Source organism: Carya illinoinensis, chromosome 2 (assembly GCF_018687715.1).
Source record: "Carya illinoinensis cultivar Pawnee chromosome 2, C.illinoinensisPawnee_v1, whole genome shotgun sequence".
Classification (NCBI taxonomy): Eukaryota; Viridiplantae; Streptophyta; class Magnoliopsida; order Fagales; family Juglandaceae; genus Carya; species Carya illinoinensis.
The window spans coordinates 24,766,165-24,780,147 of record NC_056753.1 but is presented as its reverse complement, the minus strand read 5'-3'; the positions used below and the strand labels follow the sequence as shown (position 1 = coordinate 24,780,147).

Sequence of the window (13,983 nt, the reverse complement as noted above, 5' to 3'; positions counted from 1 at the left end):
AATATCATCAGTTACCAAAATAGGCTCTCTAGATGCTCCCCCCATAGCCATTACACCACTTTGCATATCTTCATTAGCCTCAACCCTTTTATCCGTTACTCTAGCTTGACTCTCGCCACCTTCAGTGTTTACCGTATGTATGCTATTAACTCCATCATCAATGTCCTCTTGAATGTCACCTACACCAGTGCTCTTGCCATTACCATGAGTGGAGCCTCCTACATCCGCCATGCTACCACCCTCAGCCACCTCTTTTTCTGGTCTACTGGATGTCCCCATAGCCCCCCACTTATTCTTCTACCATCTGCCCCTGCACGCAACCATGTTCCAAACTGAGCAGGAACATTCTCTTCTTGTTTCACCATTCCACAAACACCATCCTCATGCAAGATTCTCCCACAGTCAAAACAGAATCGAGGCAATTTCTCATACTGGATTGGAATCCAATATTTCATACCATTTAGCATTGTAGTTCTTCCTCTTGCTAAAGGTTTAAACAAGTTCATTCTGACTCTAAGCCTCAGGAAGCTTCCCCATGCTACGTTATCTTCCTCAACATCCACATATTCTACCTCTCCCAACGACCTGCCAATCCTTTCACCACATTCTTTATTGATTCCCACCAAAGGCATGTTATGGAGTTGAACCCACATTGCTGCCGAATCAAACTTCATAGAGCTTGGCTGTGTAAAACCATCAAATAAATCAATCACAAAAATATGCTTATCAAACAACCACGGACGTCCCTCAATAACACGACCACGATCAGCATGATTTGCAAAAGAGATAATGAAAACGTTGGATCCAACTTCTGTAAATTTTGCTTGTTTACTCAGCGTCCAAATCTTGGCCATAGTAGCTTCAATGATATTCTTGCCAATAGATCTATCCATCCAGATTTTCCCAATAAGACATAGCTCCCCCTTCCTTTGAACCTCCCTTGTCGCCTCATTCTCCAACGTGATAGCTGTGTCTTCCTCTTCACTCAATCTAAAATTTCCCCATAAGGCTTGTAAATTCTCCATGATAGCACCACCAAGTAACTCTTGTCCTCTACCCGAAAGAAGGTAAGGAGAATTTTTTGAAACACCACCTCAATTCTCAGTTGATTTGTATTTAAGATAACTTGATGGTGCTATTTAATAACATGTTCAATTTGTCAGCTGATGGAAGATGGTGCATCAATATCTTTGGCTAGGGTTAGGGTTTGGCATTTCGTGAAATGGCCCTAATTAGGGTTAGGTGCGTGGGTGCATGCCTAACTATAACTCTATTGAGTTATTTTATTCTCAAATCAGTGTTCGGAGCACACAATCTATATTAGTTAAATGAAATTTGATTTGTAAGATTTGAATTTTAAAATTTCTCTTTCAAACCAAATTATTTTTTATAAGCATTTTATTGTATGTGTGATTTCACTAGTTTTTAAATCAAAATTTTCATATTTATTCTCATGGTACTATTGCTTGCTCACATGTTAAGGCATTTGCCTTCCCTTCCTCTCTCTTTTTTTTTTTTTTTCAAATTTTCTATAATTTAAGTTTGACTAGGGGTGTTTTTTTTTTTTTTACTAGGGGTGTAACCGGTCCAGTTTTCTGTCTATAATTGTATTATAGACTATAATGATATAATATAATGATATATTATAATATATTAATATATAGAGATATAGTATTAGTATAACTATTAATATGTATTATATAATCTTAGTATAACTATTAATATAATAAACAAAATGATATAAAATTTTAAAATTTAATATTATATTAATTAGTAATTTATCGTATAATACAAAACTATTTTATATATAATTATATATTATATATAATAGAAAAAATTAAAATATATATAAACTTGTCTGATCCGGTTTTAGAAAAAGAAAAATCGGAACCAGATCGATTTTGACCGGTTTTAAGAAAAATAAAACCGGTACTGGACCGAATCAAATTTGGGACTAGATCGATCCCACTGATTTGGACTGGTTTACCGATTTTTTTTACACTCCTAAGTTTGACCTTTGATCCATGTTTACCTATATATACTGTTCGTCTAATGATAATGAATATAATGAAGCATTTCCAAGGCTCTTTTAATGGTGATAACAAAGAGTTTCTACTATGTACTTAGCTAGCTAGTGATATGATGTGTGTAATTGGGACGATGAACAGAAAGTGCCCTAGTAAGGACGATCTTCTGGATTGTGATTCTTTAAAAGAGTAATATTATATACCATACTCTTATCTTATTTTTATTCTACTATATAAGATGGGTTATATTTAGAAGTGAGATTCGACCGGTATGGACCGGCCAAACTAACCGGACCGGACCCAATTTGGGTCCAGTCCTATCCAATCCAGATTGAATGAAAAATATATATAATTTATATAAATAATTTTATATTATTTATAAATATAATTTTTAACTAATACTAATATTTATAATTATATACTAATACTAATATCTATACTAATACTAATAGTCTAATATGGTATTAAAAAAATAATACTAATAGTCTAATATTATAATATACTATAGTTATGCTTATACTAATATAGACTATATAGTTATATTAAATACTATAAGTAATACTAATACTAATATAGTTATAGCTAAATCACTATAAGTATAACTATATATATTTAGTATGAATGTATTATTATATTCTTTAATGTATAACTATAATATACAATACTATTATATATTAATATATTAACATATTAACATATTATAAGAGTTATAGTATAAATTATAATATAGAAATTATAATATACTAAATCACTATTATATAATTATACTTTTCACTATAATTAGTATTAATATATAGCTATACAGTATACTTATATAGTTATACTAATACTATTAGTTTATTATATAGTCTAAGACTCTTAAGGCTAATATAGATTATATGGCTATAACTAATACTAATATTATTAATACTAATAATGTAGAAAATAATTATACTAATTGATTGATTCAACATAACTAATATTACTAATATAATATAGCTATACTAAATTACTAATAGTCTAAAAAAAATACTATTATATAGTTATACTAATTGTAAATTCATAATAACTAAATCATTATAAGTCTATAACTATATATATTTAGTATCAATATATTATTATACTGTTTAATGTATAACTATTAACTATAATATATAGTACTAGTATATATTAATATATTAACATATTATAAGAGTTATGGTATAAATTATAATATATCATATATGTATAAATTTATAATGTATTAGTATATACTATAGTTAACTTAATATGTAATATGTTATTATTAAATCACTATATTATAGTTAATATATAATATGTAATATGTTAGTATTATAGAGTATTAGTAATATAGTATTTGATATAACTACATAGAGTATTAGTAATAAGAGTATTACTATTATTTAATATAGTATGACATAGAGTATTAATAAATGTGTAGTGTTTAAAGAGATATAGTAATACTAATATATTATATATAGTATTACTATTATTACATATAGTTATTAGTTATAGTATCAGTATTAGTGTATTATTAGTTAGTAAATAAGTTAATAACTATTACTAATTTACTATATAATAATAGACTAATAGTATTAGCATATTACTATAATATATATTAATATATATAATATTATACTATATATATATTAAATATATCACAATATAATTACATAAGTATTAAACAAAATGTCATACGATAAAAAAAAAAAAAATGTCAACCGTGGACCGAACCGTCTCAACCCTTAGGGAGTTTGGTCCAGTCCAGGGTGGAAAAACCTTAGACTGAAAAGGTCCGGTCCGGTCCGGTCTACAAAACCTCCCCGGACCGGACCGAACTCCCCCTAGTTATATTTATCATTAAAGATCATTTAATAGTGATAAATGTGTCACATCTTACATAGTAAGATGAAAATGAGGTGATAGTGTGGTATATAAAATTTTTCTGATACATATAATAGCCTTTTGAGGCATTATGCATGAATTGTGATAAAGAAAGTAAAGTGATCAAACTAACATTGAAGGTTCTCTCTCTCTCTCTCTCTCTCTCTCTCTCTCTCTCTCTCTCTCTCTCTCTCACTCATTCATAATTTTGTTATCTTTGTGGTTGTTCTTATCTTGTAGAATGGTCAGGTGTTACTCTAGAAGTAATTTAATTATGGCACACTCAGGCAATACAATGATGAGGAAGAAGTGGAGGAGGCAGTGGACAACTTGGAAAAGTTTATGGAATAATTCATTTTATTGCATTTGAGGTATTTATGCCTAATTCATACTCCGTTTGTGATATTTAGGTTAAAATGAACTTTTGGGTGTAGAGCGTAAGAGATCAGATATGAAGGGCCAGGAGTCGGTCTTATAGAACAATAAATATTAGAAAGTGTTACAGAACTTGCAATGTTGCGTGCTTGAAAGATGTACATGGTCAACAATTAATGTTATTGCACCTACTTTATGTATCTATCTTTATTTCATTATGAGTCATTGAAATTTAAAAAACTTTTATTGATTTCTGTGTTTTATTTTGAATTTTGTAAAAGCTGTCTTGGTTTTTATGTTTGGATAATAATTAGATGAAAAAAATTAAGGAATTAAAATTGAAAAGTATTTTGTGTTCGAGTGATGTTTGGGAATGTTACAAAAAGTTTTTAGAATTTCATGTTTCATCTCTATGTCCAAATGTCCACTCGAAATAGGACAGTTCAACAAATATTTCTATTCTCCCAAAAAAGGAGGTTATTTGAATAATGCTTTGAGATGCTATTATCTAATTCTGTTACTTAAATAAACACATGCAATCAAAGAATTCAAATAATAAAACTCAAATAATAATGAAAGGTGAACCCTTGTAATATTAAGTTGAAAATTATATTGTAGTTGATATTTGGGCTTTTTCAAAGTTTGTTACCCCCCACTAGTCTCAGGGACTTTGCACTTGTAGGAGGTGACGAGGAGGAAAGAACGATGTTAAGAGACATACTTTTGTGGCCGACACGTAGCATTCTCAAACAACATGTATAAGAAATAAGAGGTCTAGATTATTGCTTTTGTTTATTAGAATGGCTTGACACCACAAAAATAAAACTTCCATTGATTGTGTATATAGAAGAAATTAGTCATATCTTCAAATGAAGAGGTACAACAATTTGTTGGTGCATACTAAAATGAGAAACCACTGTTATGGCACTTCCAAATGTTTGTATCTGGATGTGTAGGATGTTTTTGGACACCTTTATTTTAAAAAAAAAAAAAAAACATTATACTTATTAATGTCATATTTCGTACACATTTGGATTAGATTCCAACAACTCAAATCTAGGCATTTTTATCTACGCACTTAAGAAAACAAAGGGAGGGGGGCTCGGTGGTGGCTGAGGAGCCTCCTATGTTTAAGTCAGTAAGTCTTTTTAGTGGTTTGTGCTATAGTGCAAGTGCTTAGAGAGATTCTTCATACCTGGAGGGTCAATTTTTATACGAGGTTTCTGGAAGGGGGGACAACTTGTACCTTGCCTCAAGGGGCTCATGTCCATCTAACTATTGTTTAGTCAGAGGGCTTTAATGCGGTGTGGCTCCTAGGATGGTGCCATTAATGTAGCGTGACTTCCTAGGCAGGACTTTAGCCTGTGGTGATCATCGCGAGTCTCTTCATACATTCTATCAAGAGATCAAGGACCATTTGCATCTCTCACCCGCCTGTCTGTACAGGTTCTCGAGTGTTAGGTGTTGTTAGGGAGTGTTAGGGCAGCGAGTCTCATCTGTCTTTGTCATTCATCTTTTCTACGTGGGAGTTGTTTCATGGGTTGGTTTTAGCTTATGGGTTGGGTACTCCGAAGGGATGTAGAGACTCCTTTAGAGAATGGTCGTTGGGCCAGGTTGGGGCCCCTCGTGGGCTTGTCACATGGGCCCAGGGGAGGAAAAACCCCCTTACAATACCCACAAACAACAATAATATCTTAACCAAACCTTTTGCATGGGTGTGCCGTGCACTTGTATGGTTTGGAGAGACATTTATTTGATTGATTCTATAATATCTTAAAACAAACATACTATTTAAAAACACTCATTCTCTTTTCTAATACGAAAATATAGAAATCAAGTACACACATGAGATACAGAATTTAATATGGTTCAGCTACATGTCTACGTCCACAGAGACGTTGGAGATTTTATTCTATATGAGATTACAAACACACATTAAGTTACAAGAGTTTACCTCTATACTTACAATTTCAACTCTCTCTTTTTGGCTTCTTTCTCTCACAAGAAATCTCTTGCCTCTACAGTTTTTCACAGTTTAATCTTACATATTATGAACATAAATATAACATATATATAGTATACAATGTTAGAAACTCTAATGTGGCAAAACGGGGTTATTCACTTGAGTGAAGTGTCAAGCGTGCCTCTAACGAACAACTTATCCAACATTAGTTGGAGTGGGCTTCCGACAAACACTAAGGTTGTGCTTTGCTTGAGCCTACCATTGCGTGCGCCTCAAATTAACAATTTGTCTAAGTTTCGCTTGAGCTAACTATTGAACACACCTCGAGCGAACTTTCTATCTGAGTTACACTCAAGCACCTTGTCAAGTGCGAGTCGATCGAACTATTGGCTTGACGTTTTCTCATTTCAATACTAGGCTCCATAACCCAACAATCTTCCACTTGGACACTAGTTCTCCACATTTCAGCCACTGTTTCCAGCACTAACCTTGCCCTATCACCTCTGCAACTCACAGCTCCCATCTTCATGCTCAAAGATGCACTAAAGTTGAGCCTAACTTCAATCTCTCACGTACATCACCATTAGTCAACACATCTATTGGGGACTCACAACTCCCATTGCACTGGAAATATCCTGTCTCAAACTAACATTTGCATACATTAAAGAACATGTTGTTGGCGTCCCCTTTTCGAATTTGGCCGACTGATCTCATCTCCTGCTATTAACATGTTCTATTTTCAGTCGACATGCCAATCTCTTGTGTACTTTGTGTGACGCCCCCAAATTTCGTTTGGGATTAGATGGACATTTGAAGCGTCAAGACATGCAACACAAGGTTACCTGCCCCAGTTCATAACATATAAGATGCAATATTCCTAACATGTATATAACATTATGCAATATTCGCAGCGGATAAATTTTTTCTTTAGCAATACTATGCACCAAATTGAAAATATCTCAAATGCTTAAAACATACTTTATATATAAAGACCCATTGAACAACTAAGATCATAACACTAGTCCAAAATGCTTATGATCCAAAAAGTACTGGAAGTGCAACTCCATTGTACAAGTAGTAATTTACGTTAACTACTATATTAACATTGACGTCACATCGTCACTCAGTCAACTGTGTTTGGTTGGTCAGCTCCTGATTCTCCTTCAAGTCTTGTAACAAGATCTACCATTTGAGAGGAATGACAGTTGGGACTATCAAAGTGACATTTGATTATAAATCTCAGTAAGTTAACAAAAACTTCCACACAAGCTAATGATGCATGGATGACTATAAAAGTATGAATGCATAATCAAATTCATAAGTAATTAAAGCAAAACTTGACGTACAATATAACATAACTGACATAACTTAAATTGAAACATGAACTGAACTTGACTTGACATGAACTTGATCTGAAACTTGACTTAACATAAATTTGATCTGAGACTTGACTTAACATGAACGTGATCTTAAACTTATTCTTTAACTGCTTAAATACATATTCCACAGTTGTTGTGACCCTATGTATTCTACGTGTCATAATTGCTGTATCTCACGTAGTGTATGCATCACAATTGTTGTGACCCCATATATAAGTAATCAAAGCATAACTTGACGTACGACATAGCATAACTGACATAACTTAAATTGCAACGTGAACTGAACTTGACTTGACATGAACTTGAACATGAACATAATATGTACGTGAACATAACATTACATAACATAAACTTGATCTGACATTTGACTTAACATGAACGTGATCTGAAACTTGACTTTAACTGCTTAAATACATACTCCACAGTTATTGTGGCCTCATGTATTCTACATGTCACAATGCAGTTAAATACATACTATACAGTTGTTGTAGCCCCATGTATTCTACGTGTCACAATTGCTGCGTCTCACGTAGTGTATGCGTCACAATTGATGTGACCCCATGCTTCGTGTGCCACAGTTTTTGTGGACCCCACGAAACTAAATGTAACTCAAGATGAAACTTGACTAGAATATGAAAGGACAAAAGTCTTGACGTAACATAACGTGACTTGAACAAAACTTGAAAGACATGACCAACTTGAGATAGGGTTACATCGTAACATGACTTAAACACGTAATACACAATATTTCATATATGATATCACATGTAACAGAAACATACTTAACATGACATACTTGCAACAGTGAACATAACATGACATATATGATAACACACATACATACACTGTAGTTCTTTTGCTTAGCACACATAAATAGTAAACTGCTAGTAAGTTAAAAGCTAACTTATCTCGATTTCTGCATTTCTTATAAAACTTCAAGCGCGATCACGAGAAACTGTAGTTAGTGATTTTAAAAGTTAGAACTAAATCACTAATAATTTGAAATATGAAAAATACTAACTTAAAGAGTAAAATTTCTATTTTACCCTCTACATGTAGGAAAATGACCGTTTTACCTCTAACTTAAGGATTTTGCATGCTAACTCCAAAAGTCACCAAAATTTACATGCCTCATGTAAATTTTATCCTAAACTCAAATATCAATTTAGAAAAATTTAAAACTAATCACAACTATTAAAACTTCATAGGACTGAAATTCGCATATGCTATTTCCATTGATTTTTGTTTCTAACTTATTTTGATTAACCTTTTGATCTATGACTTATAAAAATGTGATTTTCAAACTAAATCATCACATGATTTAAAAAGATGTCCTAAAATATATATAAGCTTCTAATTCAAGATCACATGGTTAAACATTAACCAAAACATAAATTGAGCCAAGAACATCCACACTTTAGCCTATCCGAACATCTCTTTGCATAATATTTCATATCTTTGAAACTAACTTCAAATATCTTCAAAATGATATTCTAATATGTATCTAAGAGGTTTAAGATCCTCCAATAAAATTATCAAAGTCATTGGAATAGGTTTAAACCATCAAATATTTAAACTTTCTCAAAACAAAAATTGTTTTTCCTCTTCCAGTTTCTAAGTTTCTAGATCTAAGAAAATCTTTCACCAAAACCTTTAATCATGCAACAATCTTCAACCAATAATCATATATACATGTTAACAATAAACCATAAAAATTTTGAACTAATATCTATCCATTAGCTTGGTCAAAAACTTCAAACTATAACATATTCTCCAATTTATCTCTCAGAATTACCTTTTTAGAGTTTAAACAATATTTAACTGACCAAATGATCTTCAAATGGAACAAATAAGATATCCACGTAAATTAGACTAAAAAATAAATAATTTATATGAATGAGACTTTATGATAAAATACTTATAAAATTTTCAAAATGGGCATGCAAAAGAACACCTAAAAACTATTCGAAAGAGTGTTTGGTGTTCATCCAATGAAAGGTGTAAAGGAAAAATATTTCGTGGGGAGTGGCTGAAGGTATTTATGGACAAAATATGGAAAAAGATGAGACTAAAGTGAGAGTTGAATGTAATTATCTCTTAACCGGAGTGAGAGTTAAGTGTAGGTCTCTTTTACCCGGAATGAGAGTTGAGTGTAAGTCTCTCTTATCCGGAGTGAGAGTTAAGTGTAGGTCTCTTTTACCCAATAATATCTACAAAAATCAACTCCAGATATTTTTACCCAATAATATCCACGAAATTAGCTTAAAATATTTTTATCTCATAATATCCACAAAATTAGCTTAAGATATTTTTATCCAATAATATCCACAAAATTAGTTCAAGATATTTTTATCTAATAATATCTACAGTTTTGAACAGACGTTTCGTCCGAAAATATGAAAAAGAGTTATTACGCCATAAAACCTTAAATAACCTACCGAGTCTAATGGCACAAACCATAATATATTTAGACACTTCTAACTATCTCCAATAATCAAAAACACACTTCTGATACCATAATGAGTAATAACACTAACTATATAGTTAGACTAAAACCTATATGATTAATAGATTCGTGAAAACTTATAGGATCTTCACGAAGTTCCTAAAGTCAATAAAAATTTCACAATTGAATTTCTAGCAGACTGTTACACTTTGCTTCCTCCCTGGAAGTCCAATGAGCTTCCTCTCAGCTAACTCTTACTTGCTTGATCTTCTATCTCCCAAGATTTTTCCTTTGTACTGTAGTTCACCACCTTCATTTAGCTGTACATAGTTCAAGGTAAGTGACCACTGTAGAGGTATGGTTGTTCTGGTAGCTCTATGAGCACCAACTGTAGATGTGATGTCTCTGGAACACCAGATGCTCTGTCGGTCTATCCCCATATCTCACACATCTGCTCCCATTGTGGTTTTGAGAGATTTTTCCAGGCTTACATGAGGAACAACAAAACTAACTTCATTTTGCTTCCCTATCTGTTATGCGTGACCAAGCCTGCTCTACCACAACCCTATATTTTATTGCACGTCACTGGACCCTGATATCAAATACAAAATGTCAATTCTCTTACCATGCACCAAGGCCAGAATAAGATTCGTGACCTTCCACACTCCTCCAGAAAATGCTACTGTATGACTGCTATTGTTAAGATGTCCCACAGAGATCAAACTTTTCTTCAAATTTTACTTGCTATAAAGTCCATATGCTCGTGTTCGGGAGTGTGATGTGCATATCACCCACTCTCACTACATCAAGTCTGTCAACCTTGTACGTCTTCCCAAACTCACCAGCAACATAGTTTTGCATGATCTATCGATCTCAGGTGCTATGGAACGAAGCCCCTTAATCCAACATCTTAATCAACTGGATTGCGCACTGCAAGAAATAAAGCATCTTGTATTTCTTTAACCACCGCATTCACAGCGTCATCTTCTGTATTTTCTTGATTTTGACAGTCTTTTATGATGTGGCCTAACTTGCCACAATTCTAGCAAGTGATTTGCTGCCCTCTCAACTTGCTCCTGCCCCTGTTCCTATACCTATCATCTCCCCTACCTCTATCATCAACACTTAGGGCCAAACCAATACTAGAAAACTCCTTGAAATCTTTCCTATATTCCTCCTCAACGAGAAGCATATCACATACATATCACATACGTCATCACAATTCAATCCATCTTACTGGTTAAATTACTTACTGCCATTCTCATGGGCTATGAACTATTTAACAACAATGCCAACATAGTCAATGCTTTAATCTTATAATCAAACTCAATTTCTACATATGACAATTAATTTGTTATTGTATTAAAATTATTCAAATGTTGGACCATAAACATACTTTTTGCCATTCTCAAATTGAATAATTTCTTCATCTGATGCACATTATTATTTGTCTATGACTTTTTGTACATATCAAACAAAATGAGATCTGTCATTTTCTCTCCTTTGTAACATTGTGCGGCACTGATCTAGACAGAGTGAGCTGAATAACCCATATAACCTATTGAACCAACACATTCCACTCAACATCGTCCATGGTTTTTGGCTTTTTTTCCCAACAAAGGAAGGTGTAGCCTCTTCTGATAGAGATAATCCTCGATCTATATTCACTAATAGCCAAAATTTTTGCCATTGAACTTCTCAATTCCAACCTTCACTTTTTCTTCAAACATCGTTCTTTTTTAGATCCAAAACCTTTAACTCTTGATACCAATTTTTGTGAAAAACACGACAGCCACAAACAATGATAACGAGACAGAAATTGAAATAAATTCAGAAACACAAGAATCAAGCACACACATGACACAGAATTTAACGACTTCGACAACGTGCCTACTTCCACAGAGCTATAGGAAATTTTATTCCAAAGGAGATTACAAACACACAATGAGTTACAAGAGTTTTCTTTTACTCACAATCTCAACTCTCTCTAGGGCTTCTTTCTGTCACAAGAGTGCTCACAAGACACAATTTGCTTCTCTGCCATTTTTCACAATTCAATCTTACATATCCCGAACATAAACATAACATATATAGTGCACAACGTCATAAACCCTAAGGTGGCAAAACAAGGTTGTTCACTCGAGCAAATAGCCTATCCAACATTGGCTCGAACCAACTATCGAGTACACCTCGAGCGAACACTAAGATTGTGCTTCGTTCATGCCTATTGTAGCATGCATCTCAAACGAATAATCTGTCTAAGCTTTGCTCAAGCTAACTATTGAGCAAATATTGAGTGAACTTTTTGCCTGAAGTTCGCTTGAGAGCCTTGTCAAGTGAGAGTTGAGTGATCTCTCAACTTGACATATTGTCAGCTCAAAACTAGATGGCAATGTTGTGACTATTGCCAACCCATCCAGTTTCTAAATCAATCTTGGAGCCTAAATCAATCCAAGTTTTACTTGAATGAGTAATAATAGGTGGAGCCACCTTGCAATATGAGAGGATGCCATTGAATTAAAGTAAAAGGAAAAAAATATTTATTTTTAATGAAATTATATTAAAATTGTGTAAGAAATGTCCCTGTCATTACTTATTTTAAGTTTTACTTGAGTTGATTTAGTCACCGTAAGGGTTGCCAATGGTCGTGACATTGCAGGTTGGGTCCAACCTTACGATTGAATTAAAGTGAAATAAAATATATCTTTTTATTTATAATTGTGTTAAAATTGCCTAAAAGTTATAACTCTCAAATTTTTAATTGAATTTGGTACCTTCACTGTGCTAGGGTTAGGGTTGTGCATCTAAAATGTTTTTTTTTTGGTCTAGTATAAACTCGGGAAATCAGGTTCGTTCGGATGGATATTTGGGGTATGTGGATTTTGTACCTGCTCCTATTTGGATTTCATAATTGGGTTTCATAGTTTAAAAACAAAATTATCTTATAGATGAAATTATATCATTTTAAATCTTAATCTTCAAAAAATGATGTTTCGTGTTTATAACTCTCATCTTCAAAATAGTTTCGAAATAAAATCCAGGTATCTTGTTATAAGCTAGATGACTAGATACCCATATTTTTATAATCGAGTATTTGCTAGGATTATAATTGGGTTAACCCGGGCAAGTACCCGGATCGTTTTATAAACGCAAATGCAAATCCAAATATAGAAGTGTACTTAGTTTATGCCCTTAGTTTGGGTTGTGCCACCCATGAAGCATTAAAGGATCGGTTAGATATTAAGAATATATCAAAATATCTGTAAATAATAATGATATAGTTTGTGAATCATAATGATATTTTATTAAGTTTTAGGAAAAGAGAGAGAGAGAAAAAAGAATAGAAATATTATGTTAAAAAATGTTTGAATATAATTTTTGTTTTGAAATTTAAAAATATTATATTTCCTCGTATTTTATTTATAAATTTGAAAAAGTTGTAATGATTAGGTAATGATTAAATATTTGACATTAAAAAATATTTTGTGTCTGAGTGTGTTTGTAAATAAAATATTTGATAATATTTGAAAACAATTATGTTCCCAAACGGGCCGTAAGTTAGATCACCCTTTGTGATATGTATTTTTTAAAATTTATTTGTGATATTTTATTTTATTTTTTTGATAATTTTTTTATATCATTTTGTCTTTTTAAGTATAAAAAGGGTATCTTACGTATTGGTAATTTGAGATAAAATTTAGCAAAAGTTTTCCAAAAATATAAATAAAAACAAAGAAATAGAGAAGATTGGGTGATAGTTTAAATACAAGAGAACTGTTATAACTATAAATAAACCTAAATGAGTAGATGATTTATTTTTGAGTCTTAAAAATATTTAGAAGGGAACGATAATAATTTTTTTAAAAACTACTTATTATTATTGCACCATATATTTATTTTTCTATGTAATATGTGATATAAGGATGTCTA

The 13,983-nt window shown here is 32.3% G+C and overlaps 1 protein-coding gene across 1 annotated transcript; it reads right to left on the bottom strand.

The window, feature by feature from the left end:
- Positions 1-289: 289 nt before the first annotated feature.
- Positions 290-1,025, bottom strand: LOC122301818. The gene is made up of 2 exons (XM_043113191.1): positions 363-1,025; positions 290-310 (listed from the first exon to the last, which is right to left on the bottom strand). The coding sequence occupies exons 1-2, from the start codon at positions 1,023-1,025 to the stop codon at positions 290-292; spliced, it is 684 nt and encodes a 227-aa protein (XP_042969125.1).
- Positions 1,026-13,983: the final 12,958 nt, after the last annotated feature.

What these genes read in the sequence shown, in the direction of transcription:
- LOC122301818 (XM_043113191.1), bottom strand. Translation starts at nt 1,025, where the DNA reads ATGGAGAATTTACAAGCCTTATGGGGAAATTTTAGATTGAGTGAAGAG. An exon ending in AGGATGGTGTTTGTGGAATG is followed by an intron (nt 311 to 362) that starts GTGAAACAAGAA and finishes GGTTGCGTGCAG; the next exon opens with GGGCAGATGGTAGAAGAATA.